The 14812-nt window shown below is 49.5% G+C and overlaps 3 protein-coding genes across 3 annotated transcripts; all 3 read left to right on the forward strand.

Moving 5' to 3' along the window:
* Positions 1-4656: 4656 nt before the first annotated feature.
* LOC123765676 (S-antigen protein-like) lies at positions 4657-11176 on the forward strand. The gene is made up of 4 exons (XM_069333717.1): positions 4657-5055; positions 8615-8846; positions 9869-9888; positions 10502-11176. Exons 1-4 carry the CDS (start codon positions 4657-4659, stop codon positions 11174-11176), a joined length of 1326 nt encoding a protein of 441 aa, XP_069189818.1.
* Positions 11177-13296: 2120 nt separating this feature from the next.
* On the forward strand, positions 13297-13674 carry LOC138369961 (spidroin-2-like). Its single transcript, XM_069333718.1, has one exon. It carries the CDS (start codon positions 13297-13299, stop codon positions 13672-13674), a length of 378 nt encoding a protein of 125 aa, XP_069189819.1.
* A 31-nt stretch (positions 13675-13705) lies between these two features.
* On the forward strand, positions 13706-14176 carry LOC138369962 (uncharacterized). The gene has a single exon (XM_069333719.1). It carries the CDS (start codon positions 13706-13708, stop codon positions 14174-14176), a length of 471 nt encoding a protein of 156 aa, XP_069189820.1.
* Positions 14177-14812: the final 636 nt, after the last annotated feature.

A 14812-nucleotide genomic window follows, 5' to 3' on the forward strand; every position in this document is an offset into this window, starting at 1 on the left:
CACCCAGCTGGAGGTCAGCCCCGGGGGGCTGGGGTATCACCGCTCTTTTAGATGGGAGATGGGCAGCTGTGTTACCCTTGAGCCTCACACGCGGCTACCTCTACCCCAGGGGAGAGGGTACATGCGACTACCTCTTCCCAAGGGGAGAGGGTACATGCGGCTACCTCTACCCCAGGGGAGAGGACACATGCGGTCACCTCTACCCCAGGGGAGAAGATACATGTGACTACCTCTACCCCAGGGGAGAGGGTGCATGCGGCTACCTCTACCCCAGGGGAGAGGATACATGCGGTCACCTCTACCCCAGGGGAGAAGATACATGTGACTACCTCTACCCCAGGGGAGAGGATACATGCGGCTACCTCTACCCCAGGGGAGAGGATACATGCGGCTACCTCTACCCCAGGGGAGAGGATACATGCGGTCACCTCTACCCCAGGGGAGAAGATACATGTGACTACCTCTACCCCAGGAGAGAGGATACATGCGGCTACCTCTACCCCAGGGGAGAGGGTACATGCGGCTACCTCTACCCCAGGGGAGAGGATACATACGGCTACTTCTACCCCAGGGGTGAGGATACATGCGGCTACCTCTAACCCAGGGGAGAGGATACACGCGGCTACCTCTAACCCAGGGGAGAGGATACACGCGGATACCTCTACCCCAGGGGAGAGGATACATGCGGTCACCTCTACTCCAGGGGAGAGGATACATGCGGCTACCTCTACCCCAGAGGAGAGGATACATGCGGCTACCTCTACCCCAGAGGAGAGGACACACGCGGCTACCTTTACCCAGAGGAGAGGGTACATGCGGCTACCTCTACCCCAGGGGAGAGGATACATGCGGCTACCTCTACCCCAGGGGAGAGGATACATGCGGCTACCTCTACCCCAGGGGAGAGGATACATGCGGCTACCTTTACCCCAGGGGAAAGGATACATGCGGCTACCCTTACCCAGACCCCAGGGGAGAGGTTACACGAGGTTACCTCTACCCCAGGGGAGAGGATACATGCGGCTACCTTTACCCCAGGGGAGAGGATACATGCGGCTACCCTTACCCCAGACCCCAGGGGAGAGGATACATGCGGCTACCTCTACCCCAGGGGAGAGGATACACGCGGTAACCTCTACCCCAGAGGACACATGCGGCTACCTCTACACCAGAGGAGAGGATACATGCAACTTCCTCTACCCCAGGGGAGGGGACACATGCGGCTACCTCTACCCCAGAGGAGAGGACACATGCGGCTACCTCCACCCCAGAGGAGAGGACACATGCGGCTACCTCCACCCCAGAGGAGAGGACACATGCGGCTACCTCTACCCCAGAGGAGAGGATACACATACAGCTACCTCTACCCCAGAGAAGAGGACACATGCAGCTACCTCTACCCCAGAGGAGAGGATACATGCGGCTACCTCTACCCCAGAGGAGAGGACACACGCGGCTACCTCTACCCCAGAGGAGAGAACACATGCGGTTACCGCTACCCCAGAGGAGAGGACACATGCGGCTACCTCTACCCCAGAGGAGAGGACACATGCGGCTACCTCTACCCCAGAGGAGAGGACACATGCGGCTACCTCTACCCCAGAGGAGAGAACACATGCGGTTACCGCTACCCCAGAGGAGAGGACACATGCGGCTACCTCTACCCCAGAGGAGAGGACACATGCGGCTACCTCTACCCCAGAGGAGAGGACACATGCGGCTACCTCTACCCCAGAGGAGAGGACACATGCAGCTATCTCTACCCCAGAGGAGAGGACACATGCGGTTACCGCTACCCCAGAGGAGAGGACACATGCGGCTACCTCTACCCCAGAGGAGAGGACACATGCGGTTACCGCTACCCCAGAGGAGAGGACACATGCGGCTACCTCTACCCCAGAGGAGAGGACACATGCAGCTACCTCTACCCCAGAGGAGAGGACACATGCGGTTACCGCTACCCCAGAGGAGAGGACACATGCGGCTACCTCTACCCCAGAGGAGAGGACACATGCGGCTACCTCTACCCCAGGGGAGAGGACACATGCAGCTACCTCTACCCCAGGGGAGAGGACACATGCAGCTACCTCTACCCCAGAGAAGAGGACACATGCAGCTACCTCTACCCCAGAGTTTTTAAATTTTAGTAACTCATTTTGAACCATGTTTACCTGCAATAAAGGAAGGTCTGGGGCTTCTGTGCAAGTACTTGTGCGGTGGGCGCCTTAGTACCTTTGTTCTCTGCTCACATGACGGCTTAGGTCCTGAAAGGATTATAATACAGAGTTAAACGTGTCTTGAGTGTAATCATGCCCAGTGGTATGTATAATTATCTGATCAGCATGTGTGATTATATCATCAGCATGGCTAATGATGTGTTCATTGGCTTTACTGACCACACAGTTTCGTAGCACATTTATTATAATACTAGCTGAGCCACAGCATCCCTCCCTGTCCCCTCGTCCTCCCCACCATTGTCGTGTCCCCTCGTCCTCCTACCCCTCGTCCAGCCCTTCGTCCTCCCCGCCATTCCCCACTCCCCCCGTCCCCTTGTCGTCCCCACCATACCCCACTCCCCCGTCCCCTTGTCCTCCCCCCCATGCACCACTCCCCCGTCCCCTTGTCCTCCCCACCATCCACCACTCCCCCGTCCCCTTGTCCTCCCCACCATCCACCACTCCCCCGTCCCCTTGTCCTCCCCCCCATCCACCACTCCCCCGTCCCCTTGTCCTCCCCCCCATCCACCACTCCCCCGTCCCCTTGTCCTCCCCCCCATCCACCACTCCCCGTCCCCTTGTCCTCCCCCCCATCCACCACTCCCCCGTCCCCTTGTCCTCCCCCCCATCCACCACTCCACCGTCCCCTCGTCCTCCTCCACCATTTCCCTACTCGCTCGTCCGATACATTCCCAAATGATCTGATGTTCTCATCGGAAAAATGAGAACATCAAGTGATCTGATGTTCCCATCACTGAAAAATATGAAGAACAGTTATAAAAAAACGATATGAAAATAATGAAAAAAATTAAAAAATCAACTATACTCAGGAAATGGACGGTATGGTAAACAACACAGCTTAATTCCAACGCATTGTCACACAAAATAATTAAATGAAAATGAAAGTAAATCGAAATATATGAAAATTAAATTTATCATTGCAATTGGAACAGTGAAATGGAATCGTAACATTTAGTGTAGTGAGTGTTGCTATTACGTGCAACAGATGTTATTAAAAAAAACATGTTTTTACCTGTCACAGGTGAGGCATGTATATAGTATGCATATAAAAATACGCGTGTATTCATATACAACATTGTTGCAAAATATCAAAGCATTCGGTAAAGAGATTTTGGAGTTTTCCCTCATATGAAAACACATGAAAAACACAGTTTTTCAAAAAACATGTTTTTACCTGTCACAGACGTTACATCTATATAGTAGGTATATAAAAACACGGTCGTATGCGAATGGAACGTTGTGTTAAAATTTCAAAGCAATCGGCGAAGAACTTTCGGAGATTAGCGATTTTGAAGAAACGAAAATTTACATTTTTATTTAGATGAAACAATGTGGAGCTGAGGACAGCTCCCTGTGGGGCGCTTAAAGTCTCTTGTTACACTCCCATCCTCCTGGAACAATACAGATGTTGCTTATCTTGTTAGATAAGCAACCCCTGATGTAACAAGTACAAATATCAACATTCATTCTGGCAAGCTCACTAAGAGTGACATATCGGTTTGCAATATGAAAGGAGACTTGAGGTGTAGGGAAGTGCAGGTCCCTAGAGGAGACGATACATGAAGATAGGGTACTTTTTTTATTATTATTAATACATGAGGTACATCTGCATTAGTGCAGCTGCCCTAGACTATATGAAGTGGAGTACAGTGTGTCAAAAAAGCTAACTAGGTGATGCTAAAAGTCTCCATCACACAGGATGGTTAGTCATACAGAGGCATGTGATAAGCGGTCTGCACTGGCAAACTCCGGATGCATTTTGAGGATATCAACAACACAAGATTGAATAATGTAGCAGTGGTAATACAAGTCCCCATCTCGCAGGATGGTTAGTCATACAGGGCCATGTGTTTAATAGCCTGCACTGGCAAATTTTGAGTACACTGTGAGGATATCTTCAAGAATACGAGAGTGAATAAAGTAATTGCAAAGCTCCAGATACCTCATGCCAACGGGTCTGAAAGGTCTAATAACTGGGCATTCGGTGATGTAGTGTGGGAGATCATGCCGCAGTTCCTGCTCACAGAGTTTGCAACTGGAGTGCTCAGGATTGGGAGATCCGTTACCTGTAGCCACCTGCCACAGGTAACGGTAGCCACCTGCCACAGGTAACGGTAGCCACCTGCCACAGGTAACGGTAGCCACCTGCCACAGGTAACGGTAGCCACCTGCCACAGGTAACGGTAGCCACCTGCTACAGGTAACGGTAACCACCTGCCACAGGTAACGGTAACCCAACCTGATCCTGGCAACCACTGTGTCGCACAGTCTGGTCCACGTTTGGTGCTGCCCATAAACATAGGTTTCAGATCTGAACAAATCATAGCTTTTTATACTGGTGCTTTCAGGTCGTTTGGAGTCAGTAATTTCTTTCCTGTCAGACCTGAGTGTTTGGACCAATACAGTTTTGACAGCAGAGATGGGGGTACCTAGATCTAATTCAACTTCATCTTTGTTGTACGCTAATGTGGCTGCAATGGTACACAGCAAGGACACAGCAAGGACACAGCAAGGACACAGCAAGGACACAACAAGGACACAGCAAGGACACAGCAAGGACACAGCAAGGACACAGCAAGGACACAACAAGGACACAGCAAGGACACAGCAAGGACACAGCAAGGACACAGCAAGGACACAGCAAGGACACAGCAAGGACACAGCAAGGACACAACAAGGACACAGCAAGGACACAGCAAGGACACAGCAAGGACACAGCAAGGACACAACAAGGACACAGCAAGGACACAGCAAGGACACAACAAGGACACAACAAGGACACAGCAAGGACACAGCAAGGACACAGCAACACACCACAGTGGGTCCTCGTGATCACACACCAACTAGCCGCATACAGCTCGCCTCTTCTCCTACACTCTCCCAATTCCCCACAACTGCCGACCCAGGGGCCAGATTCACGAAGCAGTTACGTTAGCACGTGCGAACCTGTGCATCTGTTCTCAATCTTTGGCGGCTTTGTTTACAATTATTAAACAGTTAATGAGCTCCGAAGCACCAGGAGGCTGTTTATAACAATAACAACAGTCGAGTTGGGAAATTTTCACGCTTGTAAACTGTTTAATTAATGTAATCAAAGCATTAAAGATTGAGGAAAGATGTACACGTTCGTAAGTACTTGAGTAACTGCTTCGTGAATCTGGCTCCAGGAGCCTACGACTCCCAATCTGTCGCTTCCGAAAACTTCAATTATAAATCATAAATTTTTACTAAGAGGTTGCATTTTTAACAGACTGGTTGACTCCGTAAAAAATACGACCGTTAAGTGACAGGACGGTTCAGGTGCCTAGGCTTTCAGGCTAGGACCAAGGTGTGTGTGTGTGTTGGCCTGTGATTCGCCAATCACCACAGGGCTTTCTCCAACCAATCATAAGAATCCTTCCAGCACTTCTGGAGACCTACATCGCACGCTGATTGGCTAGTGCTTCTCTGCTTGCTTTAGATTGGTGGGTTCAAGTGACCTCTCTAGTATAGACTATGGTCAGGCGTGGCCACACGGTATGGCACCGTGGCACAGTGCCAGAGGCTTGTCCCAGCTGCTGGGTATGGCACCATGTGTGGCAACAATGCCAGGGCTTGTCCCAGCTGCTGGGTATGGCACCATGTGTGGCAACAATGCCAGGGCTTGTCCCAGCTGCTGGGTATGACACCATGTGTGGCACGGAGCCAGGGCTTGTCCCAGCTGCTGGGTATGGCACCGTGTGTGGCAACAGTGCCAGGGGCTTGTCCCAGCTGCTAGGTATGACACCGTATGTGGTAACAGTGCCAGAGGCTTGTCCCAGCTGCTGGGTATGACACCGTATGTGGCAACAGTGCCAGGGGCTTGTCCCAGCTGCTAGGTATGACACCGTATGTGGCAACAGTGCCAGGGGCTTGTCCCAGCTGCTGGGTATGACACCATGTGTGGCACGGAGCCAGGGCTTGTCCCAGCTGCTAGGTATGGCACCGTGTGTGGCACAGTGCCAGGGTCTTCAAGAGCACCGTTTAACATGTATAAGAACACTTCACAACAGCCACGAGTCCACTTACAGCACCGCTCCTGTGCCAGGTAAGTCCACTACGGGCTCACCATAGCCCGTGCTTCTTGCTCCGCTCCTGTGCTAGGTAAGTCCACTACGGGCTCACCATAGCTCGTGCTACTTGCCCCGCTCCTGTGCCAGGTAAGTCCACTACGGGCTCACCATAGCCCGTGCTACTTGCCCCGCTCCTGTGCCAGGTAAGTCCACTACGGGCTCACCATAGCCCGTGCTACTTGGAACTTTTTGTTCCCAGTAGCTGAATCTATAACAACAACAAGAGCCACTACTATCAGTCAGCCCCGGGGCTCACAAGATCTCAAACTGCATTACCATAATAACATTCAAACAACTATTACAGTAATGATTTAATTTGAGTTTAGTGCTCAATTTCAGAGTCTCTCTCCTCTTGGGCGTCACTTTTGACACGAAAATCCGGCTTCATTAACTGCAAAAATTTAATATACCGCCTCATACTTAACCAACATGTGACTGAACACATCTGGCGATGTTCAACAGAACTTAAGAGAAACTTAGGAAGGGTTTACGATCTGGTTCACTAAAGAGTACTGGCCGCCAACATCTGGGAAGACTGCACAACTCTGAAGCTGTACAGAACGTCGTAAATATGTCCTTAAGGCGGGATGAGAGGAAATATTAACTCTTCGCACGCAACTTGGCAGTGAAATACGACCCTTGAAGTGGGTAATGGAAGGTTGGATTGCTGGAGGTGACTGTAAATGTTCGAGCGACTGAAGGGGTGAGGTGGGAGGGGGGGGGGGACTCTAAACCCCCACATTGTTGACACCCTCCCTCCCCCACACACAGTTCCCACCCTCTCACTATCACCCTCTCACTAACACCCTCTCACTAACACCCTCTCACTATCACCCTCTCACTATCACCCTCTCACTAACACCCTCTCACTAACACCCTCTCACTATCACCCTCTCACTAACACCCTCTCACTATCACCCTCTCACTATCACCCTCTCACTAACACCCTCTCACTATCACCCTCTCACTAACACCCTCTCACTATCACCCTCTCACTATCACCCTCTCACTAACACCCTCTCACTAACACCCTCTCACTATCACCCTCTCACTAACACCCTCTCACTATCACCCTCTCACTATCACCCTCTCACTAACACCCTCTCACTATCACCCTCTCACTAACACCCTCTCACTATCACCCTCTCACTATCACCCTCTCACTAACACCCTCTCACTATCACCCTCTCACTAACACCCTCTCACTATCACCCTCTCACTATCACCCTCTCACTAATACCCTCTCACTATCACCCTCTCACTAACACCCTCTCACTATCACCCTCTCACTATCACCCTCTCACTAACACCCTCTCACTATCACCCTCTCACTAATACCCTCTCACTATCACCCTCTCACTAACACCCTCTCACTATCACCCTCTCACTATCACCCTCTCACTAACACCCTCTCACTATCACCCTCTCACTATCACCCTCTCACTAACACCCTCTCACTATCACCCTCTCACTATCACCCTCTCACTAACACCCTCTCACTAACACCCTCTCACTAACACCCTCTCACTAACACCCTCTCACTAACACCCTCTCACTAACACCCTCTCACTAACACCCTCTCACTATCACCCTCTCACTATCACCCTCTCACTAACACCCTCTCACTATCACCCTCTCACTAACACCCTCTCACTATCACCCTCTCACTAACACCCTCTCACTATCACCCTCTCACTAACACCCTCTCACTATCACCCTCTCACTAACACCCTCTCACTATCACCCTCTCACTATCACCCTCTCACTATCACCCTCTCACTAACTACAGAATCTTGTGTTGGAAAATGCCCAACATTCTCCTCCCAGCCGCTGGGGTTCCTGGGCCTAAGGCCTGTAGCCTCTGTGGTAAGTGACATGTGAACGGAAGAGGAAGGGAAGGGAAGGGGAAGAGGAAGGGGAGGGAGGGAAGAGGAAGGGAAGGAAGGGGAAGAGGAAGGGGAGGGGGAGGGACGTAACTCTGAAACAAAACTCTGGGACGGTAGAAACATTACTGTAAGTGAGGTCATATATAGCTGTGTGGAGGTAGATAAATGCTACGGTAGCATCATCTACTCGGTGATGCTACGAAAGGTTGACCCGTAGAGGTGGTGAATCTTGAGAATAAGAATATTACAAATGTAAGAATAATTGAGTGTGGCGTGTGTGGCTGTTAGAGTGACGTGGCTGTTAGGGTGACGTGGCTGTTAGGGTGACGTGGCTGTTAGAGTGACGTGGCTGTTAGAGTAACAGCAAAGATCCTAATCATTGGTTATTTGAATCGCTCAGAAATTGAACGAGGAAGGTGAGGTGTCCGAGGACACGAGAGGTGAGGTGTCCGAGGACACGAGAGGTGAGGTGTCCGAGGACACGAGAGGTGAGGTGTCCGAGGACACGAGAGGTGAGGTGTCCGAGGACACGAGAGGTGAGGTGTCCGAGGACACGAGAGGTGAGGTGTCCGAGGGCACGAGAGGTGAGGTGTCCGAGGACACGAGAGGTGAGGTGTCCGAGGGCACGAGAGGTGAGGTGTCCGAGGACACGAGAGGTGAGGTGTCCGAGGACACGGAGAGGGACGTTCTGAACCTCCACACACGAGTGGACGTTATTTCTGAGTCTCTGTGAGTATGATGTTAAATGTTGATATTATAATTGTCCTTCATGTACCAGTGAAATAAGTATGAAATTTAATATTGCATTAAATTCAATGTAGGGTTGAATGAGACAGGGTGCGGCGCCCCCCACCCCCAAAAGGGAGGTTGTTGGGGGTGTCCCACTCTCTGTGGGGCACCTCACAGGGGGGTGCCTCACCTTGAACTTATACAAGAGTACAGTAATAAGTTACCAGTGAGCGAGGTGGATCACCACAGTTCCCTCCGCACTATATCTTGTGTGGGCAGGTGTTGTACACCTGTCCACACCTGTAGGTCGTCTCATCACCAGCCTCCTCCACACACCTGCAGCACCTTAACCACCTCCACGGCTCCTAACACACAGGTAGACAGGGGCTTGTCCTGTCTGGCAGGTGATCCTACCACGATGGCTACAAGGGGGAGAATATTGTGTTTATGATAAAGATATGAACACCATTAATTTAACATAAACACAATCCAACACCATTCAGTTACAGCCCCGCTCCTGTGCCTGGTAACTCCACTACGGGCTCACCATAGCCCGTGCTACTTGTCCCGCTCCTGTGCCTGGTAACTCCACTACGGGCTCACCATAGCCCGTGCTACTTGGTACTTTAGTTCCGAGTTGCTGAATCTAAAACAACTTAACAAACACCATTCCTGTTTCGGACCTTGTAGGAGGGCGCCGGATCCTCTGTGAACCAGTTGTGGAGGATCCGGTACCGTGGGAGTGTTGGGGAGAAGATGATCTGACACCGTGGGAAAGGAAGGTATTCCATACCACTTGAGTGGTAGCAAGAGGTTATCAGAAGGGTACCTGAGGTTCCAGTGCTTCCTTAACAACAGTCTTTACTTAACAGTCCTTACCTGACAGTATAGTGCAGATTAAAATTAATTTATCATTTCTTGACAGGATCACTTCTACATAGTACAGTTAGTAAGATTATCTAACAACAGTACACTATAGCCATCTTAAACTGCCACTGTAAACACTGTTGAGAGACGGGACCAAAGAGCCAGAGCTCAACCCCCGCAAACACAACTAGGTGAGTACTAGTTCAATGGTAATCATCCTAGTATGTGCGGGGGGGGGGACTAGTACCTGATAACTGAGAGCTCCAAATGAGCAATTAACTCCAAAAGTTGTGTACTATCATATCAATTAAATATATACAATGATACCATGGAGTTTAACACCAGTGGCCCAATAATGCCCTTTGTGGGATGCCAAACCCCACCTCACATAGCTCAGTGTCTTGGGATAATTACTCTCCTCATTAGATAATTACTTGGGATGGTTCTGAAGCTAATTGAGTCATCTTTAACGCAGTATCTATTAAACATATAATTATTTCACGCATAACATAATGGCTGTTATAACCCCTTGATATACAGTGAGGGTCCGTGTATATGAGGCACCTATTGTATATACCAGAATGAAAATTATATATACGTCGACCTTGTAATTGTCGTATTAATCCTTTATAAAAGGTATTACATTTCTTTATTCACAGTAGAATAAACATGTAAGTTATTTAACGTAAAGGTAAGTGACAGTGAGGCGAGACATAATGGTGGCAGCGAGGCCAGACATAATGGTAGCAGTGAGGCCAGGCATAATGGTAGCATTGAGGCCAGACATAATGGTGACAGCGAGGCCAGACATAATGGTGGCAGCGAGGCCAGACATAATGGTAGCAGTGAGGCCAGGCATAATGGTAGCAGCGAGGCCAGACATAATGGTAGCAGCGAGGCCAGACATAATGGTGGCAGCGAGGCCAGACATAATGGTAGCAGTGAGGCCAGGCATAATGGTAGCAGCGAGGCCAGACATAATGGTAGCAGCGAGGCCAGGCATAATGGTGGCAGCGAGGCCAGACATAATGGTAGCAGCGAGGCCAGACATAATGGTAGCAGCGACGCCAGACATAATGGTGGCAGCGACGCCAGACATAATGGTAGCAGCGACGCCAGACATAATGGTGGCAGCGAGGCCAGACATAATGGTAGCAGTGAGGCCAGACATAATGGTAGCAGCGAGGCCAGACATAATGGTAGCAGCGACGCCAGACATAATGGTGGCAGCGACGCCAGACATAATGGTAGCAGCGAGGCCAGACATAATGGTAGCAGCGACGCCAGACATAATGGTGGCAGCGACGCCAGACATAATGGTAGCAGACCATTAACAATTGGACCTGTTTATTATTCTCAGCCTTAAGCTTGTGCGGTGACAAATATAAAGGCATTTTCGTTTTATATTTCGTCTCTGAAGGTACTGAGTGACCTCTGGCCTTGACCCAGGGAGGGTGCTGGCTTCGGGATTGATCCGTTCATTATTGATAGTTGCCCTGGTGGTTAGTGGGATGTGGTTGGGTTTGTTTAACGTGTTTGGCCGCGTTGTTTGTGCATTGTTTAAGCACTTTATATAGTGAGATTGTGTATGTGTACTCCCCTAGAGTACTGTTTATATAGATATATAGTAATTATTATATTTGGCCTTGTTGTTTTCATCTTAATTTATCTTTTCCTTGTCTTATGAATTCGTATAAATGAAAAAAAATGTTGCATTTGTTGCAACAAGACTAGAGGGCGGGGCATCGCCGTGGTCACCCGATAGGTAAGTGTTGAAAGGTAAGTACACACTGGCACCAGCCTTCAGCCTTCCCTTAGCAACTGCGGCTCGTGGGCAAATTGCTGTGGGAAAGCAGGTAACGGGAGGGGGGGAGCCGCCCCCCACGACCCGACCCACAGGTTCATTACCCAAACCAGTCTGGTCGATGTGGTGGAGGTATTACCTAGACCAGTCTGGTCGATGTGGTCGAGGGAAGTAGGTTATCGAGCAGCCCGTCCACCTAGGGATCCCCAACGTCCAGAAAACGGTCAATTTAAAGTGTCCTATCCTAACCTGCCAGAGGACCCAAAACAGAAAACGGGACAGTACGTCACTTTCGCCAGCCGCTTCCATGTTCTAGTACGACGATTTTTGGCCGAATGTAACGGCTAATTTTGTTTTACTGTAGTTGCGGTCTGATTGTCGGTCTGGAGTGGCCTCTCCAGGGCGCAAAGCCAGGGGTAGGGTTGATATAGAGAAGTTGTTACCCATGCAGCAGGTCCCCCTCCCCCGGGTTCCAGACAGAGATCTACACCGCCCTCTTTCACCCGCGGCCCGCTTCCTTCATGACCCAGCAGAATTATTATTATAATCATGTACAATAAATTATACTACTCCCTGAAGTGATCTTAACACCTCAACTATAACAGTGAACGACATGGTCCAGGAACTACCAGGAAACAGTGCCTCTGGTCTCTCCCTGGTAGACAGGCAGGTCACCAGGAAACAGTGCCTCTGGTCTCTCCCTGGTAGACAGGCAGGGCACGAAGTGTTTCGTGCCTGCATAAGGCACCTACGAAGCCTTACTGCAGGATATCCGCACTTCTCACCGATCAATTTAGCTATTGTGGATTACCGCCTGAACCTGCTGGTGTTAATGTTAACCTACAGGCAAGGAAATAGTGTGTCGAGAAAGAGTTCCGTATTGTGTTGCAGTGCCCTTAACACCCCTTAACCCGTTCTCGCACTTTCTTATAGTCAATATTGACTTATTAAATAAGTGCATATGTTACATACTAATTTATTTTGAATATTTTAGTTTACCTAGAAAAGCTTCATAGAAAACACCGACCTTACCTAACCTTATTATAGGTATAGGCTAAGTAATAATTGTAATTACGAAGCTATAAGATGCTTATCTTAACATACTAAGAAGGTTAGGTAAGGTCGGTGTTTTCAATGAAGCTTTTCAAGGTAAACTAAAATATTCACAATAAATTAGTATGTAACATATGCACTTATTTAATAAGCCAATATTGACTATAAGAAAGTGCGAGAACGGGTTGCATCCCTCCACTATTGTGTTGCAGTGTTGGTGGCGTGCTCTGCCCCCTCCCCCCCCCCCCACACACCTGCACAATCGCCACATCACAACTGTTTATATTCTTCTGATGCATGACAGCGTCTGAGTGTGTGAGAGGTGATCCCTCACTCTATTTACCAGCAGGGTCTTGGAGACGGCCGGTACTTGGCTAGGTCAGCGTGCTGAGGGTGACACTCATGCTTGTCACTCAGGGTGACACTCATGCTTGTCACTCAGGGTGACACTCATCCTTGTCACTCAGGGTGACTCTCATGCTTGTTACTCAGGGGTGACAGTCATCCTTGTCACTCAGGGTGACAGTCGATCACCCTGAGTGACCTCCTCCTGCCTCTCTCTCAAAAAAACATTAATTTTAACTGATTCATAAGTGTAAGGTATACGGCAAAATTAGCTACATGCAGCGATGAGTAGCCCATCAGTAAGTGACCCATCAGAATGTGACCCATCAGAATATGGCCCATCAGAATGTGACCCATCAGAATATGACCCATCAGAATATGACCCATCAGAATATGGTCCATCAGAATATGGCCCATCAGAATATGACCCATCAGAATATGGCCCATCAGAATATGACCCATCAGAATATGGCCCATCAGAATATGGCCCATCAGAACATGACCCATCAGTAAGTGACCCATCAGAATGTGACCCATCAGAATATGACCCATCAGAATATGGCCCATCAGAATATGACCCATCAGAATATGACCCATCAGAACATGACCCATCAGAATATGACCCATCAGAATATGACCCATCAGAATATGACCCATCATAATATGACCCATCAGAATATGACCCATCAGAACATGACCCATCAGAATATGACCCATCAGAATATGGCCCATCAGAATATGGTCCATCAGAATATGGCCCATCAGAACATGACCCATCAGAATATGACCCATCAGAATATGACCCATCAGAATATGACCCCATCAGAATATGACCCATCAGAATATGGCCCATCAGAATATGACCCATCAGAATATGACCCATCAGAACATGACCCATCAGAATATGACCCATCAGAACATGACCCATCAGAATATGACCCATCAGAACATGACCCATCAGAATATGGCCCATCAGAATATGGCCCATCAGAATATGACCCATCAGAATATGACCCATCAGAACATGACCCATCAGAATATGACCCATCAGAATATGGCCCATCAGAAAATGACCCATCAGAATATGACCCATCAGAACATGACCCATCGGAATATGACCCATCAGAATATGACCCATCAGAATATGACCCCATCAGAACATGACCCATCAGAACATGACCCATCAGAATATGACCCATCAGAATATGACCCCATCAGAATATGACCCATCAGAACATGACCCATCAGAACATGACCCATCAGAATATGACCCATCAGAATATGACCCATCAGAATATGACCCATCAGAATATGGCCCATCAGAATATAACCCATCAGTGAGCAGCAACAAAATATTGTCTTCAAGAGAAGGAGGAGCCAAGAGGAGGAGTCTGAGATGACGTTGACGAGACTAAATAATTAAAGGTGTACACAGGTGAGGCTGCAGCCTGCTGGACCACCAGCCTGGTGGACCACCACACTGCTGGACCACCACACTGCTGGACCACCACACTGGTGGACCACCACACTGCTGGACCACCAGCCTGGTGGACCACCACACTGCTGGACCACCACACTGGTGGACCACCACACTGGTGGACCACCACACTGCTGGACCACCACACTGGTGGACCACCACACTGCTGGACCACCACACTGCTGGACCACCACACTGCTGGACCACCACACTGCTGGACCACCACACTGGTAATGAATAGCGAGAATGTCGTGTGTGTGCGTGTATGTGTGTGTGTGTGTGTGTGTGTGTGTGTGTGTGTGTGTGTGTGTACTCACCTAATT

Source organism: Procambarus clarkii, chromosome 30 (assembly GCF_040958095.1).
Source record: "Procambarus clarkii isolate CNS0578487 chromosome 30, FALCON_Pclarkii_2.0, whole genome shotgun sequence".
NCBI classification, from domain to species: domain Eukaryota; kingdom Metazoa; phylum Arthropoda; class Malacostraca; order Decapoda; family Cambaridae; genus Procambarus; species Procambarus clarkii.